The 27,056-nt window shown below is 43.8% G+C and overlaps 2 protein-coding genes and 1 pseudogene across 6 annotated transcripts in view; all 3 read right to left on the bottom strand.

The window, feature by feature from the left end:
• Nucleotides 1-7,275, bottom strand: part of CDC6 (cell division cycle 6) — a 19,383-nt gene extending 12,108 nt beyond the window's left edge. Inside the window, exon 1 of the mRNA XM_015570904.1 lies at nucleotides 7,202-7,275. The gene's annotated coding sequence lies outside the window, so the exon portion shown is untranslated. The remainder of the gene's footprint in view (nucleotides 1-7,201) is intronic.
• WIPF2 (WAS/WASL interacting protein family member 2) overlaps nucleotides 3,675-27,056 on the bottom strand; it is a 33,009-nt gene continuing 9,627 nt past the window's right edge. For 3 of the 5 annotated variants that reach the window (XM_006774334.2, XM_006774336.2, XM_006774335.2), the window contains exons 2-8: nucleotides 18,714-18,845; nucleotides 14,892-15,024; nucleotides 14,105-14,221; nucleotides 13,117-13,773; nucleotides 9,931-10,137; nucleotides 7,791-7,892; nucleotides 3,675-7,543 (exon numbers count right to left, since the gene is read on the bottom strand). In XM_006774334.2, the coding sequence (XP_006774397.1) occupies nucleotides 7,503-7,543; nucleotides 7,791-7,892; nucleotides 9,931-10,137; nucleotides 13,117-13,773; nucleotides 14,105-14,221; nucleotides 14,892-15,024; nucleotides 18,714-18,776 (1,320 nt within the window). In that variant the 5' untranslated portion in view covers nucleotides 18,777-18,845 and the 3' untranslated portion in view covers nucleotides 3,675-7,502. The remainder of the gene's footprint in view (nucleotides 7,544-7,790; nucleotides 7,893-9,930; nucleotides 10,138-13,116; nucleotides 13,774-14,104; nucleotides 14,222-14,891; nucleotides 15,025-18,713; nucleotides 18,846-27,056) is intronic. The other 2 variants (XR_001515671.1, XR_001515672.1) reach the window with 2 other exon arrangements.
• Nucleotides 8,342-9,910, bottom strand: LOC102754382 (annotated as a pseudogene).

The following is a 27,056-nucleotide window of genomic DNA, read 5'->3' as shown; positions in this document are numbered from 1 at the left end:
TTTTTATTGATTTCAGAGAGGAAGCAACAGGGAAAGATAGAAACATCGATGATGAGAATCACTGATCTGTTGCCTCCTGCACGACCCCTACTGGGGGCCGAGCCTGCACCCTGGGCATGTGCCCTTGACTGGAATTAAACCTGGGACCCTTTAGACAGCAGGCTGAGGCTCTATCCACTGAGCCAAACCAGCTAGGGCCTAAAATGGAGGCTTTTTGCCCAGCTGGCATAGCTAAGTGATTGAGCATGGACCTATGAACCAGGAGATCTGCATAACGAAATATACTACCCCTCATTATGATATTCCCCTGATTTGTATTTCAAAGGTGAGAAATAAAGCCAGGCCTTTGCTTTTATTTTGTTAAAGGTAAGAATATATTGTGTACCTTCTTATCATTAATCCCATTAATCAACACTTTGTAGGGAGTGGAGAGAATTATGACCCCTTCATTTAAAAAGAATTTTTTTATGGCTAAACACTAGGGTTTCAGGGCCAGAGAAGATGGCTATAGAAGAAGAGGCAAGCTGAGCTTTTAATGAAAAATAGAAATTAGAGCAGTAATTTATAGGCCAGCTTCCAAAGCTAGTAACAGCTATGCCTCAGATTCTGTTAAAGGCCAAAACCCAATTCTAGGTGATGGTAAGCATTTATCTTTCATCTTTCAATATCAAATAAAATAAGAGCAATAAAGCTGAGAAACAGGAAAGCAATATTACAATCGTCAGTTAATTGTAGTTAGTTCATACAGTAGATAAGAGCCAATATTGAGTGCTTAAGTGTATGCCAGGGACTGAGTTCAAGCATTTTACCTATGTCACCTTATTAATTCTCACAAGCACCCCATGAAGTTGGCATTATTTCCATTTTACAAATGAGGAAATGGAATAGAAGGCGTTGAGTAAATTTCACACATTAGTAAATGGAAGAGCTGGAATTTGAACTGGGAAAGTCTGACAGGAAATCAAACTCTCAACCATTAAACATGGGGGAGGATTAGACAGATGCAAGTTCCACAGTGGCCTTCTAAATAGGGAGAGATGGTTAGGAAGCACGTATCGGGAAGGCTTTCCAGGAGCTGAAAACTGTAAGAGTGAAGAAATTAGGTAGCCATGACTGTAAAAGTGTTATCCTAAAATGGAGGCTATCCACTGAGCCAAACCAGCTAGGGCCTAAAATGGAGGCTTTTTGCCCAGCTGGCATAGCTAAGTGATTGAGCATAGACCTATGAACCAGGAGATCACGGTTCGATTCCAGGTCAGGGCACATGCCTGAGTTGCTGGCTCGATCCCCAGGGTGGGGCATGCAGGAGGCAGCCATTCAAATAATTCTCTCATCATTGATGTTTTTCTCTCTCTCCCTTTCTCTTTCTCTCTGAAATCAATAAAAATATATTTAAAATGAAGTAAAATACAATGGAGGCTTTTGACCAGATGGTATTTTTGATATCTTACTAGGACAATAGAACCTAAAAAGCAACCTTCACCGCTCATATTTATTTTTACAGCCGGGCACCTGAAAATTGTCCTTAGTAACCTGAAATGGTAACATGTGCCCAACCAGTCTTAAGAAATTGTGAACCTCCCTCCGTTACGTGGGAGGGAGGGAGCAGAGGAAGCTATAAGTACTTAACATGCATATTGGAGCCTTGAAAACACCAGGAAGGATAGCACTGGTCTATAAAAGAGCTTGCAGGAGTGAATGACCACTGTAGAAGCAGGCCGAGAATCACAGGATGTCAGATTGAAAGGTCTCTAAAAGCTTACCGACTTGAGGCATTCCTTTTCCAATATTCCAGTAGCATGCTGCACACACCACCATGCGGTTTCTTGCTTCTGTGCCTCTGTCCTTGCTATTTCCTGTCTGGAATACTGCTCACCATCTTCCTTCCCTGGTTAATTACCATGAAGCCTTTTTTAAAAAATATGTATTTTTATTGATTTCAGAGAGAAGGGGTGAGGGAGAGATAGAAACATCAATGATGAGAGAGAATCATTGATTGGCTGCCTCCTGCACGCCCCACACTGGGGATCGAGCCCACAATCCAGGCATGTGCCCTGACCGGGAATCTAACTGTGACCTCCTGGTTCATAGGTTGAAGTTCAACCACTGAGCCACTCTGGCCGGGCCCATGAAGTCTTTTAATAGCCTGCAGAGGTTTTCTTGGTAGCTGTCCTGAAGTCTGAGCTCCCTGGAGGCAAAGGCCCTGTCCTATTCATCTTCATATTACAGATGCCTGGCATAGAGTAAAATATGCAATAAGTGCTTGCTGAATGGAAAGGACATGCCTGCCAAGTGAGGCATCCACCCTTCTCATGAAGATTTTTTGTGGATAGATACCATATAGTCCTTTAAATCTCACACACCTAAACCTACGAGTGGAGAATAAATTCAATTATATGTAAAAAATAATGCAGACTGGGCTCCAGTGATGTCAGAGGTGAAGTATTTCCCCTCCAGTTATCCTCGAGGGCAGTTAGGGTCCTGAGGTTGACAGTTTAGTTCTCTCACCTCTGCAGAGTAATAGAAAGTCAGAGACAAGCAGCTTTCTTTACAGTGAGTCACAGTTTGTGGCTGGGTTGGGGCAGGAAATACTTAAGAGGCACATTCACAGTGAGCAGGGTGTCCCAGTATCATTAGACTAGGCAAACTACTGCCCTTATCAACTGCTAATTCATACACAGTATCATGAGGGAAGGAATCAGATCACACTGGAAGGACCTGTCCGGCATCCTGTTGTACAAGTACATGTACACACACACACACACACACACACACTAGCAGGACCATCCCAATAGGACGGAGAAAGCTTACAGCATTAGGAAGTTGAGGGTCATTTAGGCAAGCTCCATTTCAGGGCTATTGAAAGTTACAAGAGTAACAAATCAAAATAGGTAGTTTATTAATCATATTAATAACAATGATGGGTCAAATAATCAGGAATTAGACCAATTTGGCAAGTATGGGTGAAAATGAAAGGAGCCTCATAGATTTTGATATCTAAAGTATGTGAGAGTGATTCATGTACACACCCATTCTGAAATCAGTATGGGAAACAATTTCAAGACCTTTGCCCATGATGAAAGTGCAAGTTAAGCTAAATAAGTCCTAGTGGTGATTATGTCAGCTGACCATAGTAAGGAGAGAATGTCTGGTTTAATTTTTACACCTAAAGTCAAAGTTCAAGAAAGCCTGCTTAGATTACAACTTAAAAAGTAGTGAAGAAAAACAGCCAACACCCACATAAAAACAGACACACACACGATCTACATGCTCTGCCTCCACCTTTTCTTCCACGCCTCAGTGTGCGAATCTGGCGTGCAACAGAGGCAGAAAGCATCACTAGGGACACAAAGACACAAGGCCAGGAGGTGCCTGGGTTTCCCGAAATCATAAGCAAAAGGGTTTCAGGTGGCAAATATAAATAATGGCCAACTCTATCATAATCACCCAGTCCGTATGGCTACCCAGCACTGTGGTTTTCAAAACGTAATAGGAGGGGAGGACAGAAAACTCTTAAGAAGTTGCAGATGCTTCTGCCCCGGTCAGTGGACCTACTTCCCGAGACGACCTGGGGTCAAATGACCACACAACCTGGAACATGAGGTCACAGATTTTCTCCCCTCTCTATGCCACCACAGGAGGCGAGGTTCCAGACAAGAGTACACAGTTTTCAGTTTTTGGTTTTGTTTGTAAGCAACATTTAATTAAACCGCACGGCATCCAGGAGAAACAAATGTACCGAAGAACCCAACCTGAGACCAGATTATACATTTTTGAGGGGGTTGGGGGGAAAAAAATCAATGCTAATTGGGAGAGGGAGCACTATAATCAGAATACAACTCCAAAATAAATCACACAATAAATTATTTTTTAAAAGAAAACTGACACACATATACACACTCACGCTCTTCACACATGCATTCTAGTCTTTTATTCAGTGTTGACTGACTTCCATGCTGGTAGTGTTGGGAAATGACGAAAGATAGATATGAGAAAAGTAGGCTTGGCCCCTCTGCCATCAGTAAAATGAGATTTAAGACAATTAGGAAACTCACTGATGTCAGAAACAAGAGTAGAAAGAAGGAAACAGCAGTTATCAAGGAAGATTTTAATTGCTTCAAAGAGGGAGACAGGAAGAAAGCACAGAAATCTAACACAAGTAAAGGCACAATGAACGTGGAGTCGAATGGAACCAAACCCTTCCTTCAGTTAAACAGTTCTTTTTTTGTATGTTTTGAAGGTGGTTGTAGTTTTGTTTCATTTTGATGAGTCTTGAAGGCAGAGTTGTAATGCCTTCCACTCCCTAAGTTTAGGGTGGCTCAGAAAGCTACCCTAACTACATAGCCAGGGATGAGATTTAATTTTTTTTTGGGAAAGAAACTACAACTGGAATGTGAAGAATTTGATCTGTGGTTGATTGTAGGTTGGGTTTCCAGAAGGACAGACAGCTCAGTGTAGTGCCATCAAAGGGCCTCAGATGCCCTACACTCCACCCCCAGAGCTCCGCAGCAGACCCTGGAGCCACCCTTCTCCCCCACTCCCATAAGCACTCAGCCTACGGATTATTCAAGTGATCAGGAGAATTAAAACACACCCCAACCTGAGTTGCTCTGTAGCAAGTCTATTTACAATTTTCCTCACCTCTCCCTGGAGGTAAATCTGGGTTTCAAGTTGGGAAACTATGGGGTGAGGGGGTGCCCCCAGTGCAATGGCCAGTGGCTAGTCTCTCTGCCTTTGCCAGCTGGAAGGACTGGGATGAATTTCTGGAGACAGCAGCTTCACATCTACTGGGTGGGGTAGCCCTCGACCCAATCTCTGTGCAACCAGGCTGGGAAAATGATAGGGCTCTGTTGCTGGAGGAAATCCCCATGACAGAGAAAACCACACCTGGAATATCCAAGTGCTTTGATCCAGGTTTGGTGACCAGAGAAGGGGGGGGAAGGAGGGCATCTAAGCTCATTTAAAAACCTGGAGGCCACTGCCCTACTTCCCAGAAAGGGCGGTAAGAAACAACTATAGTATTAAGTTTTCCCCCCTAGAGAAAAACATCATGAAACCAAACCCACACAAGGGCTTTTAACACAGGTTCCTGCTTAGTTGGGCAACGCCTCCTCCTTCTGGGAGGGGAGAAGGGGTTAAGGGGACTGGGCAATAGCCTCAACATGAGACCACCCACTTCCCACGGAAGAGACAACATTGCCATAAACAGATAAAAAGCCATTTAAAAGGTGAGAAGTTGTAGTGCTCTTGCAGCCAGCCCACCTTCAATCTATATTACAAGCTTTTTACAACATACAAAATAGATCAATAACTATGAGGATCACATTCCCATTCTTCAATAGTAAATATACATGATAATAAATCTGTTATTAACAGAGGGACAAAATATGTATAAGGCAAAACCATTTAAATAAGTACCGTGTCACCAACATGCGCTGAAGAAAATGCATCTAACTAGATCTAGACTGAGGCCTTTTCCCATGAGGCCAAGAAAATGAAAATAATCAATACCCATGTGACACAGTCCCAATGCTGGGGAATATGAGCAGCAGGTCACAGGGGAGGAAGGTATCAGCCCCAGTGAAAAGCTGTGGTTTGGCTTCCACTTGTGATACTTATTTTGATGTTCTATGTTTGAGGAAAGGGGAAAAAATACATTTCTATAACATTATACAAAAGGCATCAACTCCCATTTCAAAAATAAATGGGAAGACTTCACAGTCCAAGTTGAGTAACTGATCAGCATCTACCCTGGAACGCTGCTGCAGTAGCCACTCTTGTTCTCCCTCCATTAGTGTCCCCTCTCTCAGCTCTAGTCACTTCAGGATGCCAGGGACATTGCTGGGAGATAACTACTAACAGGTCTGAAAATAAGAATGATAAAGGTTAAAGAAGGGTGATGATAGACCTAATCACTGCTTGTCCCAAGAGGCAATATGGTCCAGGAGATGATAAAGGATAGCAGACCCCATACAAATAACCCAAGATGAGCCCTCTCTCTTCTAGCACTGGGAAGACTTGGGTTTCATCTGGCACCACGCACAGATCCTCAGTCTATGGTCCAATAGGCTGGAAAGGTCCCTAAAACAGTTCAAGCCTGTGATGTGATTTTTTAACAGACTTTCCCCAACCATCCCAAAGAGTCACCTGGGCCTCCTTGCTTTTACTTCAAGCTTTGAGTAGCCTCTGCACTTGTCAGTAGCAAACCAAACACCTGTGTGTGGGGCCCAGGAGCCCTATTCTGCTGCTCTTGAACTAGGACCTGGAAGACGAAGACACAACATATTGGTGGCTGCCAAAGAAGATAACTGGGCTAAGAGTCATCTCACCAAAGTCTTTGTGCTTCTTGGCACAGAGGAATCTTTGACTCATGAGCTTCCTCCCCGTTCTCTACTCTGCTGTTCACCCCTCCGTCTTGGAAAGGCAAGGGTGGAGAGAGAAGAATAGGAAGATCCTTTCAGTGAGTGGGCTGTGAACTCTACAAGCTTCACCTTCCCTTCTTTGCCAGCGTGGCGTACCCAGCAAGGGCTGTAGTTCCTGGACAGGACTGAGCGGACCCCTGCCCTTCAGGACCAGCCAGAAAAGACTGAGGTGGACGCCAGGTCTTAGATAAGACCAAGACCCCAGCCCTATCTTCCTCTCCCACCGAGGTTCTGGAGTTTGTGAACATGGAATGAACAAAAGTGACTTTTCTCTTGAGGGTCTGGGTGGTGGTGGGAAGAAACAGTGTCCCTCAGCCCAGCACGCTGAGGAATGGGGTGGGGAGCCCCAGGACTCAAATGGCTCCTGGTCCCTTTGCTGCAGGGAAACTGACTAACGCTAAAAGGCTCGCCAGTTTATTTACCCTTCCTTTTTATTAGCTGTTTAGTTCAACTGATTAGTATTTAGTGTTTATATCCAACTTATCCTTGGAGTGAGGGTATGGGGTAGGGTAAGAGCAAAACCAAAATGCCCCTGAAAATAAAGCAGACCCACTCCCTTGTCCTTTCTCCAAACTTGACCTTTAAAACAGATCACTTCTCTGCAAACTCCTTTCTTGTTTCACTAAAAATGTCCCCAACCCCCAAGTCCTGGCCAGCCATGTCAGCTTCCTAAATGATGAAATATACCCGCCACGCTTCCCCCAAAGTGGGTAGGAGGAGGTAGGAGTACCGTTCTCCGCCCTGCCCCAACAATGAGTTAATTCATCACAACAAGGCACCTTTCCCCACGAGGAAAGCAGGCGACTTGGAAGCGGTTTCCTCATCTGGCTAGCAGGGATTGCTAGAGGAGGGACGGACGCAGGGTTTGAGACCCTCCTGTCAATATAGAGTCCAATCACCAAGTCCAGAAGACGAGATGCATAGATGGTGGCGAGCTGGGAGGATGCTTGGAGTCTAGAGGTTGGTTGCAATGGAGAAACACGTCAGGAGTTCTCATGCAGGTTTCAGGGGAACGGAAGGGACCATCTGAGAGGAGGAGAGGGTCCATCCTTTTCCTGAGGAACAGGACCAAGCCAGGCTTCACCTGAGAATGGGTGGCAGAGGTGGGGCTCCACGGGCAGCTGAAAAACATTAACAATAAAAACCACATACACAAGACTACCCACCAGATCCTGAATAACCAAACATTCCTAAAATGAGAGACAAGCTCTATAAGCTAACCTTTAACACTGAGGCATTAGGTTTTCTTTTTGTTTTTAAAGAAAATTAAGATGAGGAGAAACAAATTTTAAGAAAATTTCTAAGAAAAGCACACTGATTCTATTTTTTATGCAATTATGAAAAAACTTTCATGACTACTCGTCTCACCTCGGTTTGTTTTGCTGGGATATACTCTCTGAAAGTGTTTATATTCTTCTGGAGCAGGAAAGTCTTCTACTGGATGGAAAGAATACTTTGACTCAAAATCATCTACAAAAGAAACAGAATATTAATTCATATCACCCTTCTGACTCTTCTGACCTCCCCTTATTGGTCTCCGTTCATTCTGATGTACGTGAGGGCCCGCCTTGCCCACTAAACCCAGGTTCCTAAGGACAGCAATAGTACTGCTCTACGTGCCTTGTATGCCCAGAGGATGTGCTCAAAGGTTCTCTACATTAAGGAATTAGTCTTTGACCTGGTTGTTTTTGTTTATTTGTTTGTTTTGTTAATCCTCACTCGAGGATATTTTTCCAATGATTTTTAGAGAGAGGGAAAGACAGAAACATCAATGTGGGAGAAACACATCGAATGGTTGCCTCCTGCCAGGCCCAGCCGGGAAGGAGCCTGTAACCGAGGTATGTGCCCTTGACTGGAATCGAACCCGGGACCCTTCAGTCCCCAGGCCGATGCTCTATCCACTGAGCCAAACCGGCTAGGGCTTGACCTGGTTTTAAAAAATATTTCCACCAAAAACCAGGCATCTAACAGGAAAGGAGCACAACTGTTTGAATGGGAGGAGAAAAAATATATATAATTCTTTAACACAGCCATCTTAGAGACTATCACCATGGGATACTAACTGAACTGAATCTACAAATTGGTAGAAATTAACCTAAAATGGGAATATTTGTCACAATGAGCGAGAACTCTGACCAGATAATTCCCTTTTGGCCCAGGTTACCCTCATGCAGTTCTGTAACACAGTTAGGATAGCCATCTCATGGCCCCTCTATAAGAAGGCTCAAATGCTCTATGGGTGTGGCTTGGTGACCTTCCAAAGTGATCTTCAAAGCAAAAACCCTGGTCCACCTAATCAGAATACACTAGAGCAAGGGTAGACAAGAGTGTTAGGTCTGACAGGGATTGTACAGATCTTCCCAGGATACCTTTGGGTAACCCATGACACAGACAAGGCTTGGGGCAAGGGGCGGGCTAGAAGGGGTCAATGCGGGTTAAGGGGGACATATTTAATACTTTCAACAATAAAGATTTGAAGAATAAATAACTAATTAAAAAAGTTAACGAGATGAAATACGAGTTAGAGAGGTAGGTTAAAAAAATGTATCTTAGGTGGGGCCTAAGATTCATTGATAACCTTGGAAAAGTTAATTGGACACACTCCTGATTTACTTAACCTCCTCACTTCACAGATAAGGGAAGTGAGGCCCAGAGACGTGAAGCAACTTCCTTAAAGTGACACAGCTAGTTAATGGCTTTGGATAACTAGGTAAATATTGTCTGCCTAGTGGGATGTTTTTTGTGTGGCAGTTTTATAACTTTCTTTAACAATCAGCAGTTAGTTCTCATGAACATTAACTGTAGATTTTTAAAAGTGGTGACAGGTATGTAGGTAACCAATACACAGAGACTGCTTGGTGAATCTTCATCCTCACTATGGTATGGGACATTCCTTATTCCTTTGGCCCAGACAGCTTTGTTAAGCCTGGTGTCACTGTGTACATCTGGAGTTCCCATCTCCTTCATAGCCAATTTTTGTATTTCTTTGAGTGCTTCTTGAAACTCACTTCATGGATGTGCTTGTGACTGTTGATGGTGTATTCTCTGGTCACTGACTCTTTGATGGCAGAGGGGCCCCTCTTCTTGCCACCCTTCTTTGTGAGAGCCATTATGCCGGGCCCAAGTTGTAAAGAAAGTTTATTTTGTTTTTAAAGGGCCAGAAAGGAGCTCTCCTTCCTAGAGGAATGCTCACTTCCTGTCTGAGTAATCCTGAAGAAGAGAAGTCTCTGACTTAAAGGTAACCACAGCTAATCTAATGATCCTTAAGGAGGAAGAGAATGGCTTTAGAGTTAGCATGATACCTCCTGATTTTACTTCAATCTATCCCAAAGCAACCCATGCTTAGAATTTGCATAAGGAAAGGAACATCAATGGATAGGCATTAGAAGTCAGATGTAAAGTCAGGAGAGGAACTGCTGCGAACAACAGCTGTAAGTGACCATTCCCATCCTACAGGAGTTAGTAAGCCACCACAGGAACTATGAGACTGAAACAGCTAGCTACTCACCCAAGAAAGATCGAACAGTGGTAATAGAATCTCTGTGGCCATTCCTCAAGGGTGGAGGAGGAGGTGGTGGTGGCCCAGCTGGCGTCCTTGAGGGCGGGGGTGGGGGCTTTCCTCGGCTCAGAGGTTCTGACCCGTGTCGGTATGGTGGTGGAGGAGGGGGGGCATCCCTGGCACCATTTCGGATCATGGGTGGCGGGGGTGGAGGAGCTGCAATTAAAATCCAAAGCAGTTAGGTTTGGCTATAGAGGCTCTGTGAGCCTCTGAGCACCATGTTACATATCATATTCACCCTCCTTCCATCCCTGCTCTACCAAAGTGCAGAATAAATGTGTGACTTTTTCATACCCCACAAGTCAGTCAAGAATCTATGTATTCTTGATGATTTTTTTCCTGCTTTTCCATGTCTTCCTCCACAATTCTAATTCAGGACTTTCTCATACTTAGTCTGTTCTACTGCAAAAAGCCTCCCAAATGTTCTTTTTGCTTCTAACTTCTTATACCAATCCACTGTGTGCACCATCAACTCACTTGTCTCCCCACACTTTGCTCAAACTTTTTCAAGAGCTTTGCAGTTCCTACATCATAAAGTTTCAAACTCAGCTTCCAACCCAATTGGGTTTCCCCCAATTATCCTCCTTTCTTATACAGTAACCCATTACCCTACGTCAGTCTGATCTCACCTTCCTTTCTTTTTTTGGGGGGGGGTTAATCCTCACCGGAGGATATTTTTTTCATTGCTTTTCAGAGAGTGGAAGGGGGGGAGGGGGAGGGAGAGAGAGAGAGACAGACAGACAGACAGACAGACACTGATGTGAGAGAGACACATCCACTGGTTGCCTCCCTCCTGCAGGCACTTGGACACAGGTATGTGCCCTTGACCTGGAATCAAACCCATGACCCTGTGGTGTGCAAGCCAACGCTCTAACCATGGAGCCATGACAGCCAGTCTCCTCTTCCTTTCTTGATTTCTAGGCTGGGGTAGGTACCTCTCGTCTGCACTCCCACTGTCACCTCTGTATCTCATCCATTCTACTATATTGTACTGTAATTAGTCATTAGATGTGCCCCTTCCCAGTATACTGTATATTCATTAAAGTCAGAGAGCACTGTCCATTCATCTAAGTACCCAACCACACCAAATGTACAGCACATGGTAGGCATTCAATCAACCTTTGCTGAATAAGCCAAATTACATATGCTTTGCTCTTGTGACTCCTTCACAATACTCGGAAATACCATCCCCCTTCCCTTACCGCCAAATCCTAGCTATCCTTTAAGCTTCAACTCAAGTTTCATCTTCTCAAGGCTTTCCCAAAGCAATCTACTCTATTCCGAACTCCTCCTTCTTTGGTCTCCCAAAGCATTTATAGGTATGTCACTTTTTAAAAAAATGTATTTTTATTGATTTCAGAGGGGAAGGGAGAAAGATAGAAACATCAATGATGAAAGAGAATCATTGATCAGCTGCCTCCTGCATGCCCCCCCCCACTGGGGATCGAGCCCACAACCCCGGCATGTGCCCTGACCTGGAACCAAACCATGACCTCCTGGTTCATAGGTCAATGCCCCCCAACTCCCTTAAGGGATTTCCATATTTTTATCTCCAAGTCCTCTCTTATTCCTGCATTTGTGAACTCATTCCAATTAGACTTTTACTTTCACCTTCCCTCCACCACTCCACTGATACCCAAAACGATCCCATGTTGTTTGGAGTCCCCCAAAAGATTCCCGTATTGCTGAGACCAATGTTATCTCGGGCTTCAACTTAACTGACCCAGCTATAGCACTGGACACCACCCTAGAAGAGGTAGATGAGATTGTGTATTCTCTTTACAAAATGGCATAGTTGAAAGCAGAGTGAGGGAGACCAGGACAGCTGTCTGGGGCTTTCATATCCAGGAATTTTGGCTCACTCAATCTTGGAATTTCTCCATCCCTCTTTCTTCCTTTCCCTTCTTCCTTCCTCACCAGTGGCTCTTTCTCAGCTTGCCCTGCCTGGCAGTCTTCATCTCTCCAACCTCTAATCTAGGAGGGCCCCCAGGTTTAGACCTCTTCTCTATACTCTCTACCTGGGTGATCTGACTCAGCAAGTCATTTTCAATATCGTTCAAATTTCTCTCTCTAGCCCAGACCTCTTCCCTGAACTTCTGAGTTGACAGCCAATCACCAATTAATTATTTCCTCTTGAACATCTAATAGGCATCTCAAATTTGAGTTGTCCAAAACTGAGTATCTTCCCCCAAACCCGCTGTGGTCCTACCCACCTGCCGTTTCTTTCAATAGCCTCATAAGTGGCATCGTTTTGCCACCTCTGTCTTCCCGCAGTCTGTTCTCAACATAAAAGCTGACATTTTTATTTTATTTTTTAAAATGTTTTTATTGACTTCAGAGAGAGGAAGAGAGAGGGAGAGAGGGATAGAAACTTCAATGATGAGATAGAATAATTTATTGGCTGCCTTCTGCCCACTGGGGATCGAGCCACAACCCAGGCATGTGCTCTGACCTGGAAATAAACCATGACTGCTCCTGGTTCATAGGCTGACGCTCAACCACTGAACGACACCAGCTTAACTAAGGTGACCTTTTTAAAGGTAAATATATGCTACTTCTCTGTTCCAACCCCTCCAGTGGCTTCCAATATTAAACAAAGTAAAACCCTAAGTCTTTACACACTCTTACAATGTCCTCCTGTGGAAATCTAGCTTTCTGATCCCATGTTCTGCCACGCTTCCCCTCACTCATTCTAGTCCTGTCTCAATGTCTTTGCATTTGCTGTTCTCAGTGCCTGCTTAGCTTATTCCCATACCGTCTTCAGTCTTTACCAAACTGACCCTAACCTCATCCCCACCCCTGCAATTGGAAATATCATCACCCCATCCCACCCCAGTATATCCTATCCCCCTTCTCTGCTTTGTATTTCTCTAAAGCACCTACATACTATGTATTTACATACTAGTATATATTTTTTTTAAATATATTTTTTACTAATTTGACTATATGCTAAAACAGGACTTTTTTACATTTTCTATTTATTGCTGTTTCCCTAACAAAAAAGTGTGACTCACAAAAAGGCATTCAATAAGCCTGTTGAATGAGTAAGTGAATTCTTATCTTCAGTCACTTGAAGAGAAAAGAGAAGCTCAACTCTCAGTGTGTTAGGGAAAAAAAGTGTGTGCAGGCACTTACCTGCTCCCCGACTGGGAGGGTCTCGGGCTGGGGGAGGTGGCCTATTACTCTGTAAAGAAGGAGAGACTGAAGTAGGTGGAGGAGGTGCTAGGCCTCTGACAGGCCCTGGTGTCTTCCTATGCAAAGAATTGTGTCTCTGTGGCAGCTCAGGGGCTGACTCATTAGTGGGACTAGAGGGTCCATTGGGGACCCCTGGAGGCTGGCGATAAGGCGGAGGAGGAGGAGCCAGAGACTGGCCACTTGGTCCCGTTCTGATATTCACAGGGGAAGGAGGTGGTTTGACTGGGGGTGGAGCAGGAGGTCCATCTCGACCAGGGTGAAGCCTCTGTCCGGGGGTGGGTGGCAGGGGTTTCTCTCTGTTGTAGACTGGGGCTTTGTTGCTGTGCATAGGCAGAGGTGCAGGGGGTGCGTTGGCACGCCGCCCTGGTGGTGGCGGAGGAGGGGCAGAGGAGCTGTGCTTCATGCCCGTACTGCTGGTGGTGATAGGCCGAGAGAGGTCCGGTAATGAAGGCCTCTGCATCCGGGGCAGTTCTGGGAGTGAGGCTCGGCCGCTGTCTGTATCATCTTGAGGGCGCCCACTGGCTGTAGATCCTGGAGGCCTTGGGGCAGCAGCTCGAGAACTGGGAACTTGCAGGGCTGGCTTACCAGCTAGGTTCTCTACAAATAGACCAGACAGCACACTGGGTCACCAGAGCTAGAGATACATTGGTTAGTGTCTCTAACTCACCCAGCCTCACTTCCTTGCATAGCAGCAGGGAAAGTATTTGGATAGTACTGGGTTTTAATCTGGCCCGCTAACAAATATTGCTGATCTAAGTTGAATACATTTTTATGTAATGCCTTTGCTTTAATCTACTCTATAACTCCACCCCTGCTCCCTCTCCTTCCTCCCACCTCTACCACATTCCTCAGCCCCAGATGAACCACTTGGGACCAGTAGGAAATGAATGCACTTGGGAAATATTGTAAGAAAGTACTTATCAGATACCTGAAACGTCCTTAGCTCCCACATGGCGGAGCTTCGGCACTCCTCCTTGGAAGAGACCTCCCTTGGGCTGCAGGGCACCTGCTCCAGAGCCATAACCACCACCACTTCCTTTGGGTTCTGGAAAGCATACCATCAGAGCTTTCATTTCATATCCTCCAAGCTGGTGACCAACTTAATCCTGAGGAAAAACTCCTCCTCTATTTGGGTTCTAATTTGCAAACAAGCCAATCTTGCTTTTGCCTTTGCATTAAAAAAATAAAAGTGAAGCCTCTCTGCTCCTCAGCTTCATGTAGGGATGAAAGTCTTTGCTGCGATGAAAGAAAAACAACAAAAGGAACAAGGAGCCAATCTTCCCGTATTTGGTTAGGTGAGGGATAACCTGGATAAAGACATGTTCAACAGAGTTCCTTGGGCTCTGCTCTCATAGTCGAGGATTATAAGGGACGAACAGCCAGGGAAACAGGTGTGAACACACTCTCCAGTGGCCTTTCGGAACGGACACTTGCAGCAATTATGAAATCATCACTGGCTTCCGCTGAGCGGTTTTTAGGACGGTAGTGGTCTCCTCAGAGAACAGCCAAGGATGTGCCCTAACAAGCACAACAAGCACTAGTGACCGTAGGAGACGGAAGTCTTACTGAGGGTGCTTCCCAAAGGTCGAAAAGACGTTCCTAAGTTATGGGAAGATCATCAAAGGACATCCAGGAAAAAACTCGCCCACCCAAGACCCAGCAATAAAAATGACAGCCCAGCCAAGTTTTCAAATCAGTCCTAGGCTTAGACTCACTCTCTATGACGGGAGCACTCCGGTCATTAATGTTGGTCACCTTCTTCAGCTTGGTCCCTTTGCAGATGTCCTGTAAGAGGGCACCTCGACCCCGCTGCTCATCTCTACTCAGCTTGATCGGCTCTGTGTTTCCCTAGAGGAAGAGGAATATGTGAGAAGTTCAGCACAAACAGTCCCCTTCATCACAGGCTTGGGATAAATGCCTTAAGCCAGACTGAGGGTTCCATGAGATACCTATCTAACTTAATCAGATATATATGCCACACACCACACCACGGTACATCACCATTCTTCTTCGTCCTCTTGCTCCTACTGTACCTCCTATTTAGATGTCTCTGATTGGAGGCCTGCGCTAATACTTATTGAATACCTAATGCACTAGGGTTGTGTGTTAGATGCTTTAGATACATCAGCATCATCAAGGCAAACATCTACTGAAGCCCTGCTAGGCTTCATTTAAATGTTGAAACATGCTATGACCAACTACAACAGGAACATAGGGATAGACAGCAAGATAAATGGCCCAGATCTATATAAGAAATAAAAGTATATTTCATCAGAAAGAATCGATTATTAAATACAAGATGTTAACAACACTGGTAATTTTTGGAAAAAAATAATAAAGTTAAATACATTTCTATCTCACAGCTTATTCTCAAACAATTCTAGCTGAATTATAATATTCAAGTGTAAAAACTATAGAAATACTATATTTAAAAAATTGCTAAGGGAAGAACATTCTAAATATGACAACTAAAATACAGGAAAAAAAAAATAAGACAGGAAAAGATCAATAGATTTGTTTAGTACAAATTATTTATTAGGAATATAAGTTAATAAACAGGTGATATATTGGGAGGAAAAATCATCTGTGACAAATGTAACATATGATAGACACAAAAGATAGTGTCGTAAATCTACAGAGCATTAAAATACAAAGATGACTTAGGAATCAACAGGATAATAAGCAAAGAATATGAACAATACTATGTAAAAGAAATCTAAGAACCCAGCTGGTGTGGCTCCATGGTTGAGTGTCAACCTATGAACCAGAAGATCACAGCTCGATTCCAAGTCAGGGCACATGCCTGGGTTGCTGGCTCAATCCCCAGTGAGGGGCTTGCAAGAAGCAGCCGGTCAATGATTCTCTCATCACTGATGTTTCTATGTCTCTCTCCCTCTCCCTTCCTCTCTAAAATCAATAAAAATGTATTAAAAAAATAAAAATAAAAAAGCCAGCAAATATGAAAAAAAATCAACTACAATAAAAGAAATACAGGGTAAAACACATTATCATTATCCACCTATGACATTGGTGACGGTTAAAATTGTAACTAAAAAGGATGCTAGCTTTGCCTTAGCCGGTTTGGCTCGGTGGATAGAACGTCAGCCTGAGGACTGAAGGATCCTGGGTTCAATTCTAGTCAAGAGCACGTACCTCGGTTGCAGGTTCCCTGGCCCTGGTCGAGGTGCATGCAGGAGGCAACCAATCAATGTGCCTCTATCACATTGATGTTTCTCTCTGTCTCTCCCTCTCCTTTCCACTCTCTAAAAAAAAATCAATGGAAAAATATCCTCGGGTGAGGATTAACAAACAAAAAAATGCTAGTTTTATGAAGGCAGGAACCAGCGAGCAATGATGTACAGTGCCTGGCACCTGGCAAATATTCAAAAAATGTGTAGAATAACTAACTGCCCAATGGTGGTCATAAGGATTCAGGGAAATAGGCACTCTTTGGTACTACCTGCAGTTAGATAAGTTGGTATGATCTTTCTAGAAAATGATTTATGTGTTAAATACCTTTAAAGTCTAGCACAGGAATTCTACTTCTAGAAACTGACTTTAAGAAAACAATTGAATAAGTGCACAAACATGTTAATACTATAGCAAAAACACAGTTTATAATAGCACAAAACTGAAAATAATCTAGAAGTTAAACCAAAAAGAACAATGATAACCAACAATGGGATGCCAGATAAGCTCTTAAAGAAGTATAAGTAAATATCTTTTCATGATAGTAAATGTTTACCACAATCAAGTAAAAAACATTATAAAACAATATTTATAGCATGATTCCAGTTTTCTCTATCAGCAACCTAAGAACTTACCTCACGAGGTAGTTTTTAGAAATGACAATACTTGTCAAGAGCCTAGCAGTGTCTGGTGCATAATAAAAGCTCAATGGCCTTAGCTGGATCTGCTCAGTGGATAGAGCGTTGGCCCTTGGCTAAAGGGTTGAGGGCATGTACCTCGGTTGTAGACTTGTTCTCAGATCCCTAGCCCTAGTCAGGGAGCATACGGGAGGCAACCAACTGATGTGTCTCTCACATCAATGTTTCTCTCTCTCTCCCCTCCCTACCACTCTAAAAGTCAATAGAAAAATATCCTCAGGGGAGGATTAACAAAACAAAATAAAAAAGCTCAATGCACAGTAGCTAGATTTCATTTGGAAGAAAAACCCACACACAGCAAATTTCTGGAAGGATACACACTGATACTAGCAAAAGTTAACTTCTGGTAAGAATTATTTATGTTTATCTGTATTTTCTAGTTTTCTTATAATCTCCTATATAATAAAGGCTAATATGCAAATAGGCCAAACGGCAGAACAACCGAACAACTGGTCACTATGATGTGCGCTGACCACCAGGGGGCGTGCGCAGACCATGGCGGGCGTTGCCTGCGGTTCTTTGCTTCCACACCGCAGTCCCAGCCGGCGCTCGTGCCTGCTGCTGGCGCGGAGCTGCGGCTCAAATATCCTCAGGGGAGGATTAACAAAACAAAATAAAAAAGCTCAATGCACAGTAGCTAGATTTCATTTGGAAGAAAAACCCACACACAGCAAATTTCTGGAAGGATACACACTGATACTAGCAAAAGTTAACTTCTGGTAAGAATTATTTATGTTTATCTGTATTTTCTAGTTTTCTTATAATCTCCTATATAATAAAGGCTAATATGCAAATAGGCCAAACGGCAGAACAACCGAACAACTGGTCACTATGATGTGCGCTGACCACCGCACCTGCTGCCGGTGCCAGCCCCACTCACACCCGCAACCGGCAATGGAGCCGCCGCTCGCACCCACTGCCAGTGCCTGGCTGCCGGCCCTGATCACCCCTGAGGCCTTCTCCACCTCTCCCTCCTCCACTGGTTTTAAGGGACACTTAAAGTCTTCTTACTAATACATTCCATAAACTTTCTTTCTTGATGGGGTGTTAGACTTGATTGATTTGGTTTTAAAACTAACTGATTTGGAGAAGATGAAATGGTAGCAAAGAATCAACAACCAGAAATTGCTACCCCTTTTCTCAAAGATGCCAAAGAAATAATGTACTGTAAAGAACAAAGCTTTAGGAGGGAAACATCAGTTCCTACTCTGATGCCACCTGTCCAAATATCCATTTAGACCAGTGGTTCTCAACCTTCTGGCCCTTTAAATACAGTTCCTCATGTTGTGACCCAACCATAAAATTATTTTCATTGCTACTTCATAAATGTTGCTACTGTTATGAATCGTAATGTAAATATCTGATATACAGGATGGTCTTAGGCGACCCCTGTGAAAGGGTCAATCGACCGCCAAAGGGGTCGCGACCCACAGGTTGAGAACCGCTGATTTAGACTGAACCAGGACAAGAAAGCAAGAAGCTATTAAGGTCCTCAGAAGACCTCTCAAGTATCAGAACTAATTGATAGGACTTGACTTGTTTGTTCTCCATCTTCCTGCACCATAAGTCTTTGAGTACGGTATGGCTTATACCAGGAAGCCTTAAATATCCATTAAGGTTTTGAGATAGCCGAGTGGCAGGATTACCCACCTGATTAAAACTGGGAGGTGGAGGAGGACCAGGAGGGGGTGGAGGGGGAGGAGGAATTGGCATCCTTGCCCAGCTCGCAGTTGGCACTGCTCTCTCTCCGTTTTAATTTGCAGCTTTAGGTCACTCATATACCTGCAAATGAAATAAAAATTCATGAGAACTTTGTCAACAGAGACACCAAGTACCAGGAGAACTAGAGGACTGGGCATGACACCAGAGAAACTAAGCACCTCATTTACTAGTTCCACTATGATATAGTCCAGAGCTTGGTAAATTTTTCTATAAAAGGCCAGATAATAAATATTTTAGGCTTTGTAAGGCACCTATAGTCTCTGATACCTATTATTCTTTTTGTTTTAATATTTTTAATTAATACATTTTAATTTTTTAGTTTCAAAGCAAAACTGAACAGAACGTACAAACAGCACTCATATACCCCTGCACCATCCCCCTACCCCAACACACACACAAGCCTCCCCAATTATCTACACCTTGCAGTGGTCCCTTTGTGACAATGGAATCTATATTGACACCTCATTATCATCCAAAGTGCATAGTTTACATTGAAGTTCACTCCTGGTGTACATTCTATGGGTTGTGAAAAATGTACAATGACAACTACCCACCACTGTATTATCATACAGAAGAGTTTTACTGCCCTAAAATAATTTGTGATCTATCTATTCAACTATCCTTCCCCCCAACCTCTGGCAACCACTTATCTATTGTCTCTATAGAATTGCCTTTCCCAAAATGTCATATAGTTGGAATCATAATAGGTAGCCTTTTCCGATTGGCTTCCTTTACTTAGGCATTTAAGTTTCTCCCGTGTATTTTCAGGGCTGGATAGCTGATTTATTTTTAGTGCCGAATAATATTCCATTGTCTGGACGTACCACAATTTATTTATCCATTCACCTACTGAAGGATATTTTGGTTGCTTCCAACTTTAGCAATTATGAATAAAGCGACTATAAATATCCTTGTGTGCACATAAGTTTTCAGCTCATTTGAATAAATACAGTAGGTCCTCGAGTTACATCAGAGATCTATTCCTAAGGTGCGATGTAACACAATTTTTGCCGTAAGTCAGAACCCACTTAAGAAACGACGTACGTCGAGTCTGATGTAACCCGAGGACTGCCTGTACCTAGGAGCATGATTGCTGGATCACAGGGTAATAAACTGCCAAACTGCCCTCCAAAGTGGCTGTAACATTCTGCATTCCCAAGCGCAATGAAGAGAGTTCCTGCTGCTCCACATTCTGGTATTTGGTGTTGTCAGTGTTTTAGATTTTGGCCATTCTAATAGGTGTTTAGTGGATCAATGTACCAGAAACAGAAAAGACAGAAGAATCGGTATCTAGAGAAACATGAGGCTATGCACATAGTTCAATGTTCTAAAATTTGTTACCTTGCTGAATTCATTCATTCATAACTTCACCTACCATCCAATAAATATTTATTGAGCACCCACCAGGTGCCAAAGCATCTATCTATGTAATAGAAGCCTAAGTGACCTTTATGGCGTAACAACCAGAACGACCGGTCACTATGATGTGCACTGGCCACCAGGGGGCAGACGCTCAATGAAGAAGCTGCCCCCTGGTGGTCAGTGTGCTCCCATAGGGGGAGTGCTGCTCAGCCAGAAGCCAGGTTCATGGCTGGCGAGTGCAGCGGCGGTGGTGGGAGCCTCTCCTGCCTCCGCAGCAGCACTAAGTAAGGAGCAGCAAGCAGTAAGGAACAATGGGTCCCAGACTGCAAGAGGGCGCAGGCCGGGCTGAGGGATGATCCACCCCCCACCCCACCCCTGCCGCAGTGCATGAATTTCATGCACCAGGCCTCCAGTTGTTCTATAACAGTGGTTCTCAGAAGGGTGATTTTGTCCCCCAGGAGACACTTAGCAATGTCTCTAGACAGTTTTGATTGACACCAATGAGGGATGCTACTGGCATCTCGTGGACAGAAAACAAGGATGCTGCTAAACATTCTATAACACATAGGATAGCCCCCTCCCCCCAACAAATAATTATCCAGGTGAAAATGTCAATAATGCTGAGGTTGCCCAGCTGGTGTGGCTCAGGGGATGAGTGTCAACCTATGAACCAGCAAGTCACGGTTCAATTCCCAGTCAGGGCACATGCCTGGGTTGTGGGCTTGATCCCCAGTGTGGGGTGTACAGGAAGCAGCCAATCTATGTTAACAAAAGTTATAGATACTTGTAACATTTTCTATGTTTATTGGTATTCTCTAATTTTTCTCATAGTTTTAGTACAGTAAAAATATTTTTTTTAAATATATTTTATTGAGTTTTTACAGAGAGGAAAGGAGAGAGATAGAGAGTCAGAAACATCGATGAGAGAGAAACATCGACCAGCTGCCTCCTGCACACTCCCCACTGGGGATGAGCCCGCAACCAAGGTACATGCCCCTGACCGGAATCGAACCTGGGACCCTTCAGTCCGCAGGCCAACGCTCTATTCACTGAGCCAAACCGGTTTCGGCCAGTAAAAATATTTTAATGAGATATCACTAACATTTAATGAAATGACAAGCCATTCACAATGTATTAGTAATATCAGATTAGAAATCAGTAGGTATATATATTAAAAAAAAGAGGTTGTGCTCTCATCATTGATGTTTCTATCTCTCCCTTTCCCTTCCTCTCTGAAATCAATAAAAATATTTGTTTAAAATAATACTAGTTGCCCTAAACGGTTTGGCTCAATGGATAGAGCGTCAGCCTGCGGACTCAAGAGTCCCAGGTTCGATTCCGGTCAAGGGCATGTACCTTGGTTGTGGGCACATACCCAGTAGGGAGTGTGCAGGAGGCAGCTGATCGATGTTTCTAACCCTCTATCCCTCTCCCTTCCTCTCTGTAAAAAATCAATAAAATATATTTTTTAAAAAATAATACTAGTAATAATGCTGAGGTTCATAAACCCTGTTCTAGAAGCTGAACAATTTTCTACAATCTTGGGGCTTATCTTCTAGTGCAGTGGTTCTCAACCTGTGGGTCGCGACCCCTTTGGGGGTCAAACGACCCTTTCACGGGGGTCGCCTAAGACCATCGGAAAACACATATATAATTACATATTGTTTTTGTGATTAATCACTATGCTTTAATTACTCATTATCTCAGTTACTGATAAGTAAAACACACGCATCAAAAAATCACAAAGGGAGAATGTAGGGATAGGGTGAAGTATAGCGTTCTTTTAGATAGAATTGCAGGGAGAGGAGGCCAGAGATGAGTGGCTGGCTCATCAAAGAAGTGTCTCCATGAGCAGAGCAAGCCCTATGACCATTTCAGAGAAGAGCATTCCAAAAAGAATTAACAGCAAGTGAAAAGCCACTGAGATAGGGATGAGCTTGATGTGTTAGAGAACTGGTAAGAAGGCCAGGGTAGCCGTGACTGGTTTGGCTCAGTGGACAGAGCGTCGGCCTGCGAACTGAAAGGTCCCAGGTTCGATTTCAGTCAAGGGCATGTACCTTGGTTGCGGGCACATCCCCATTGGGAGGTGTGCAGGAGGCAGCTGATCGATGTTTCTCTCTCATCTATGTTTCTAACTCTCTACCCCTCTCCCTTCCTCTCTGTAAAAAATCAATAAACTATATTAAAAAAAAAAAAAGGCCAGGGTAGCTAGAATACAGTGATAAGAGTGGCAGGAAATGAAATCTGAGGCCTTATAGGTCATTCTCCAAATCCAAAAGTAGTACCCTTCTCCATTTAATATGCCTATAATACCCCAAAGTCTAAACGAATAAACAGCTTCACACCTACAGGAAACCATAAATTCAATCAGTTATTTCATTAATCCCAGACTGCTCTGGATCTCTTGGTTTAAGCACAACTAGGGACCTATGTACCATCTGGAAGCTTTCCAGGGTTAAAAGTTTCCTGATGATAATCTGCCTTCATATAGACCTGTCCTTCAACTTTGCTCCTGAGAAGCAGTATAGCATGGGGAGGCAGGAGCTCATTACCATAGTGGCATAATGGCATCCAGCTCGTAAGCTAAAGAACCCCAACATGGGAGAAGAGCCAGAGCTACCTGAGAGTACTCACATGCCTCTCCCGGAGACTAACGAACAGCAGGAGCCAAACAGGTCCCTATAATTACATGGGAACTGATGTCAACACAGAATTATGAACACACCTCCATGTGTTCTAGGGCAGAATGCAGTAGAGGGTCTCCACTAAAGCATTTTTGTTTTAAAATACAAGGAAACAGACTAGAATAACTTCCATGTTACACAAAGTTTACTACCCTCCCCACCGCCAAAGGCTTGTATATGTGAGAATAACCCTCAGCACTCTTCTCCCCCTTGAAATTCAATTCAGTCAAACCTCTGGTGAAACAGATTTCTATCACGATGGATTAATTAAAATTTCCAGGTTACTCCATGAAGTGGGGGAAAATCCTATTTCCAACTGCAGGCATTTTTCAATCATGGACAACTCAACTCTGCAGCAAATCTGACTGATCCAACAAGTAATAAAAATCACATACCCACTGTGAATATTGAAACTGAAAATCCTAGGACTTCTACAACTAAACCTGGATGTTTTACTCTTTAGATCAATGATTTTTCAGTTACAAGCAGCACATAACCCTGGAAGACAAAAGGAAGGAGGCCGAACAACAATATATAACTACATAATGAAATCCTTTCACATATAATTTCTCTAATAAAAACATAAGTATACATCCCAATAATGCAGCTTTTCTCCATGACTCTTTCCTCTTGTCCCAGATTACTTTTTAAAAGCCCTAAAAATGTAAAGTCAGGAATCTACTTATTCATACACTACTTGCTGTGGTAAATTTCAGGTACCACAGGTTATCCCCAAATACAGGGTAACCCAGAAGCCAAGTCCTCTCATCTAAAGTGATGGCAGCCCTAGCTAGTTTGGCTCAATGGATAGAGCGTTGGCCTGCAGACTGAAGGGTGGATTCTGGTCAAGGGCACGTACCTTAGTCGTAGGCTTAATCCCCGGCCTCAGTTGGCCTGTGTGGGAGGCAACCAGTCAATGTTTCTCTCTCACATCAATGTTTCTCTCTCTGTGTCTCTCCGCCTTCCTTCCACTCTCTCTAAAAAATCAAAGAAAAAATATTCTCGGGTGAAGATTAACAACGACAACAACACAATCTTTAAGTGTTTAAAAAAAAATTCCTGGATTTGGACAACAAAATGATGCAGGAAGTAGCTCAACGTTCATAACTATTATTTCCTCCCCACCCACACATCCCAGGAACCAGTGGATTTAGAAATGCTGGCTAAAAAATGGAATCACACAAGGCCAAAGTTACTACTATCAGCCAGCATTTAACTAGAGAAGAGAGGAATTAATCAGATGAAGAACACACATTCTAATTTAGAAATCCAGACCAAAGCTAGACAGACTAAAACAGAGTCTGAATACAAAAGCAAAATTAGGGGAAGCCTAAGGAGTTTGCCTTGGAGATTTAAGATAGCAATAAATGGTTTAGAAGACCCTTCTAAAACAGTTTCCAAACTTGCCTGAAGTCAACACACAACCTAGGGCATTTGTTAAAAAAACAAATACAGAGAGATTCCTGGGCCCTAATTCTTGACCTTCTAAAGTCCTAAGTTTCCCAGAAGAGAGAATTGATAGTCAACATTCTTGATGGTAGGGAAGTCTGGAAAATACTAAAGGAGTATTAGTAATCAACTGCCCAGACATTATCTGAATAACTATCAGCACGAAATAGCTAATGAGTATATTGGCTAAACATGAATACGCTGCATGCATTTTTATCATAAAACACCATTAAAATTATGCTGAGAGATCTTTTTCTTAAAGACATCCTCAAACAAACAACCCCCCCCCCACACACACACACACACACAAACAAAGAAAGTAGGAAAGGAGAAACACCAGAAAGAGAGAAGTCAACAAAATTTTGGAAGCTGGAGCCCTAGCTGGTTTGGCTCAGTGGATAGAGTGTCGGCCTGTGAACTGAAAGATTCCAGGTTCGATTCCGGTCAAGGACACATGCCCAGGTTGTAGGCTCGATCCCCAGTGGGGGACTTGCAGGAGGCAGCCAATCCACGATTCTCTCTCATTATGGATGTTTCTCTCTCTCTCTCCCTTCCTCTCTGAAATCAATAAAAATATATTTTTAAAAAATTTGGGGAGCTGGAAAGCAGATGCACTAGTGATAAATAACTTTACAGAAAGGAAAATGCTAAACACTTGCAGTGGAAAGAAGCAGGTTCCTACCACAGAATTTCAGAAAAGGCTCAAAAATTGGAGGCACCTAGTACCTCTGGATGGAGGAAAAGAGGAGGGACTAAAACAGGAGAACTGGCTGAAAATCTGTATAAGAAATAGATTCCTCCATCCCCTTTCCCTTGCCCATACTGCCAGGCAGAAGACTGGAGAAGCTGAATCAGAGGGCCTCTGAACCAAGGGACCAGTCACAGCTAAGGGCAGGCGTGCCAAGCTGAAAATAGGGGGATCAAATAAAACTCTACCTTTACTCTCCTCTCCCCCATCTCTCTTTTCTGCCTTGGCTCCCAAAACACCTGCTGCTGAACATACTCTCTAGGCAAGAGTGGAGGATCCTCTCTGAGGAAACTGACCAGCCACCAATTCACTCTGAAGGGGCGCCCACCACTTGATGAGCCAGGGCTCCATACTCAGCACAAGTGCCTCATGAACAGGTAGACAAGAATTATCAGGCATATGAAGAAAACCTCTGGCATGGAAGCAGGAATCAAAGTCAACAAAACAGAATTTGTGACAACATCCTATCTAATAATAGACAAACATGGTAATTGACCATACCTTCGCTACACCTCCCATTGGCTAATCAGTGAGATATGCAAATTAACCACCAACAAAGATGGCGGTTAATTTGCATACATAGGCATGAAGCAGCGGGGTGAAGACTGAAGGCGGCTCCGGCTGGAGCAGCGAAGGCTGAAGGCGGCTCCGGCCGGAGTGAAGGCCTGGGTCCCAGGTGCTGGAGGAAAACCGGTGCCGGCAGCCAGGGGAAGGGAAGGCCTATTGCACGAATCTTCTCATGCAACAGGCCTCTAGTATAAAAATATTTATATATAAAATTCTGAGCTTTTTGGCTTTGGCTCAGAGGAGGCTTAGGTGCAACTTGCTTTAGTCATCCTGAGTCCGGGTTCATCCAACACAAGACACCTCCACTATCCATGAAGTTCCACTGCACTGAAGTTCCACCCCAACAGGATCGAAGTCATATACCGGAGGTGCACCGGTGGGGAAGTTGGTGCCATGTCTGCCCTGACCCCTAAGAATGGCCCCCTGGCCTGTCTCCAAGAAAAGATTGGTGATGGCATCGCCAAAGCAACCAGCAGTTGGAAGGGTGTAAGGATTAAACTGAAGCTGACCATTCAGAACAGACCGAGATTGAGGAAGAGCCTTCAGCCTCTGCCCTGATCATCAAAGCCCTCAAAGAACTGCCAGGAGACAGAAGCAAAAAAGCATTAAGCACAGTGGAAATACTCACTTTTGATGAGATTGTCAACATTGCAGGACAGGTGCGGTACCGATATTTAGCTAGAAACCCCTGGAACCATTAAAGAGATCCCGGGCTATTACGCTTGATTCTAGAACCTGTGTCTTGAATGCAACACTAATGGAAGCAGACTGCCTAATGTGACCTGAATCTCTGCCACAACGTGGGTGTAACCAAACAATGTTCACCACACCAGAGCTTCCCTACAGCACAGGTCAAATATCTGAGGAACTTCCAGGTCATGACCAAAGTTAATTGTAAAGGTAAGCACAAAAATGGATAGATCTAAAAATCAGTTACCTTAGATCCTTATTAGGACTTGTTTTCAATTTAATGCCCTAACTAAAAAACAAAAAGTAACCAATATCTGTTAACAAACATCTTTAGAAGTTCTAAGAAACTATTAATTAGGTTAAAAGGTGATTACAAGATAAGTTGAGACCTAGTTATTGATGACAAAAAAATTTTTCTCTAGGCTAGCCACATCTCATCATATCACTAGCCCTCAACTTCCATTTGCCATTCTTCATTAGCACACCCCAAATATCTATCCTATCTAATAATAGACAAACATGGTAATTGACCATGCCTTCGCTACGCCTCCCATTAGCTAATCAGCGTGATATGCAAATTAACCGCCAACAAAGATGGCGGCTAATTTGCATACTACAGGCAGGGCGGGACAGCGCCATCCCGCCTGCCCCTCCGCCATCTGGGCCTGCTATCTGTGACCCAGGGTTGTGGGCATCCGTGTGCATCCTGTGTGTGACCTGACCTGGGGCGGCGCCCCAACCCTCAGTTCGGCCCTGCCGTGTGCGCAACCC

The sequence above is a fragment of the Myotis davidii genome, unplaced genomic scaffold, assembly GCF_000327345.1.
Source record: "Myotis davidii unplaced genomic scaffold, ASM32734v1 scaffold327, whole genome shotgun sequence".
NCBI classification, from domain to species: domain Eukaryota; kingdom Metazoa; phylum Chordata; class Mammalia; order Chiroptera; family Vespertilionidae; genus Myotis; species Myotis davidii.
This window is presented reverse-complemented; position numbering and strand designations above follow the sequence as displayed.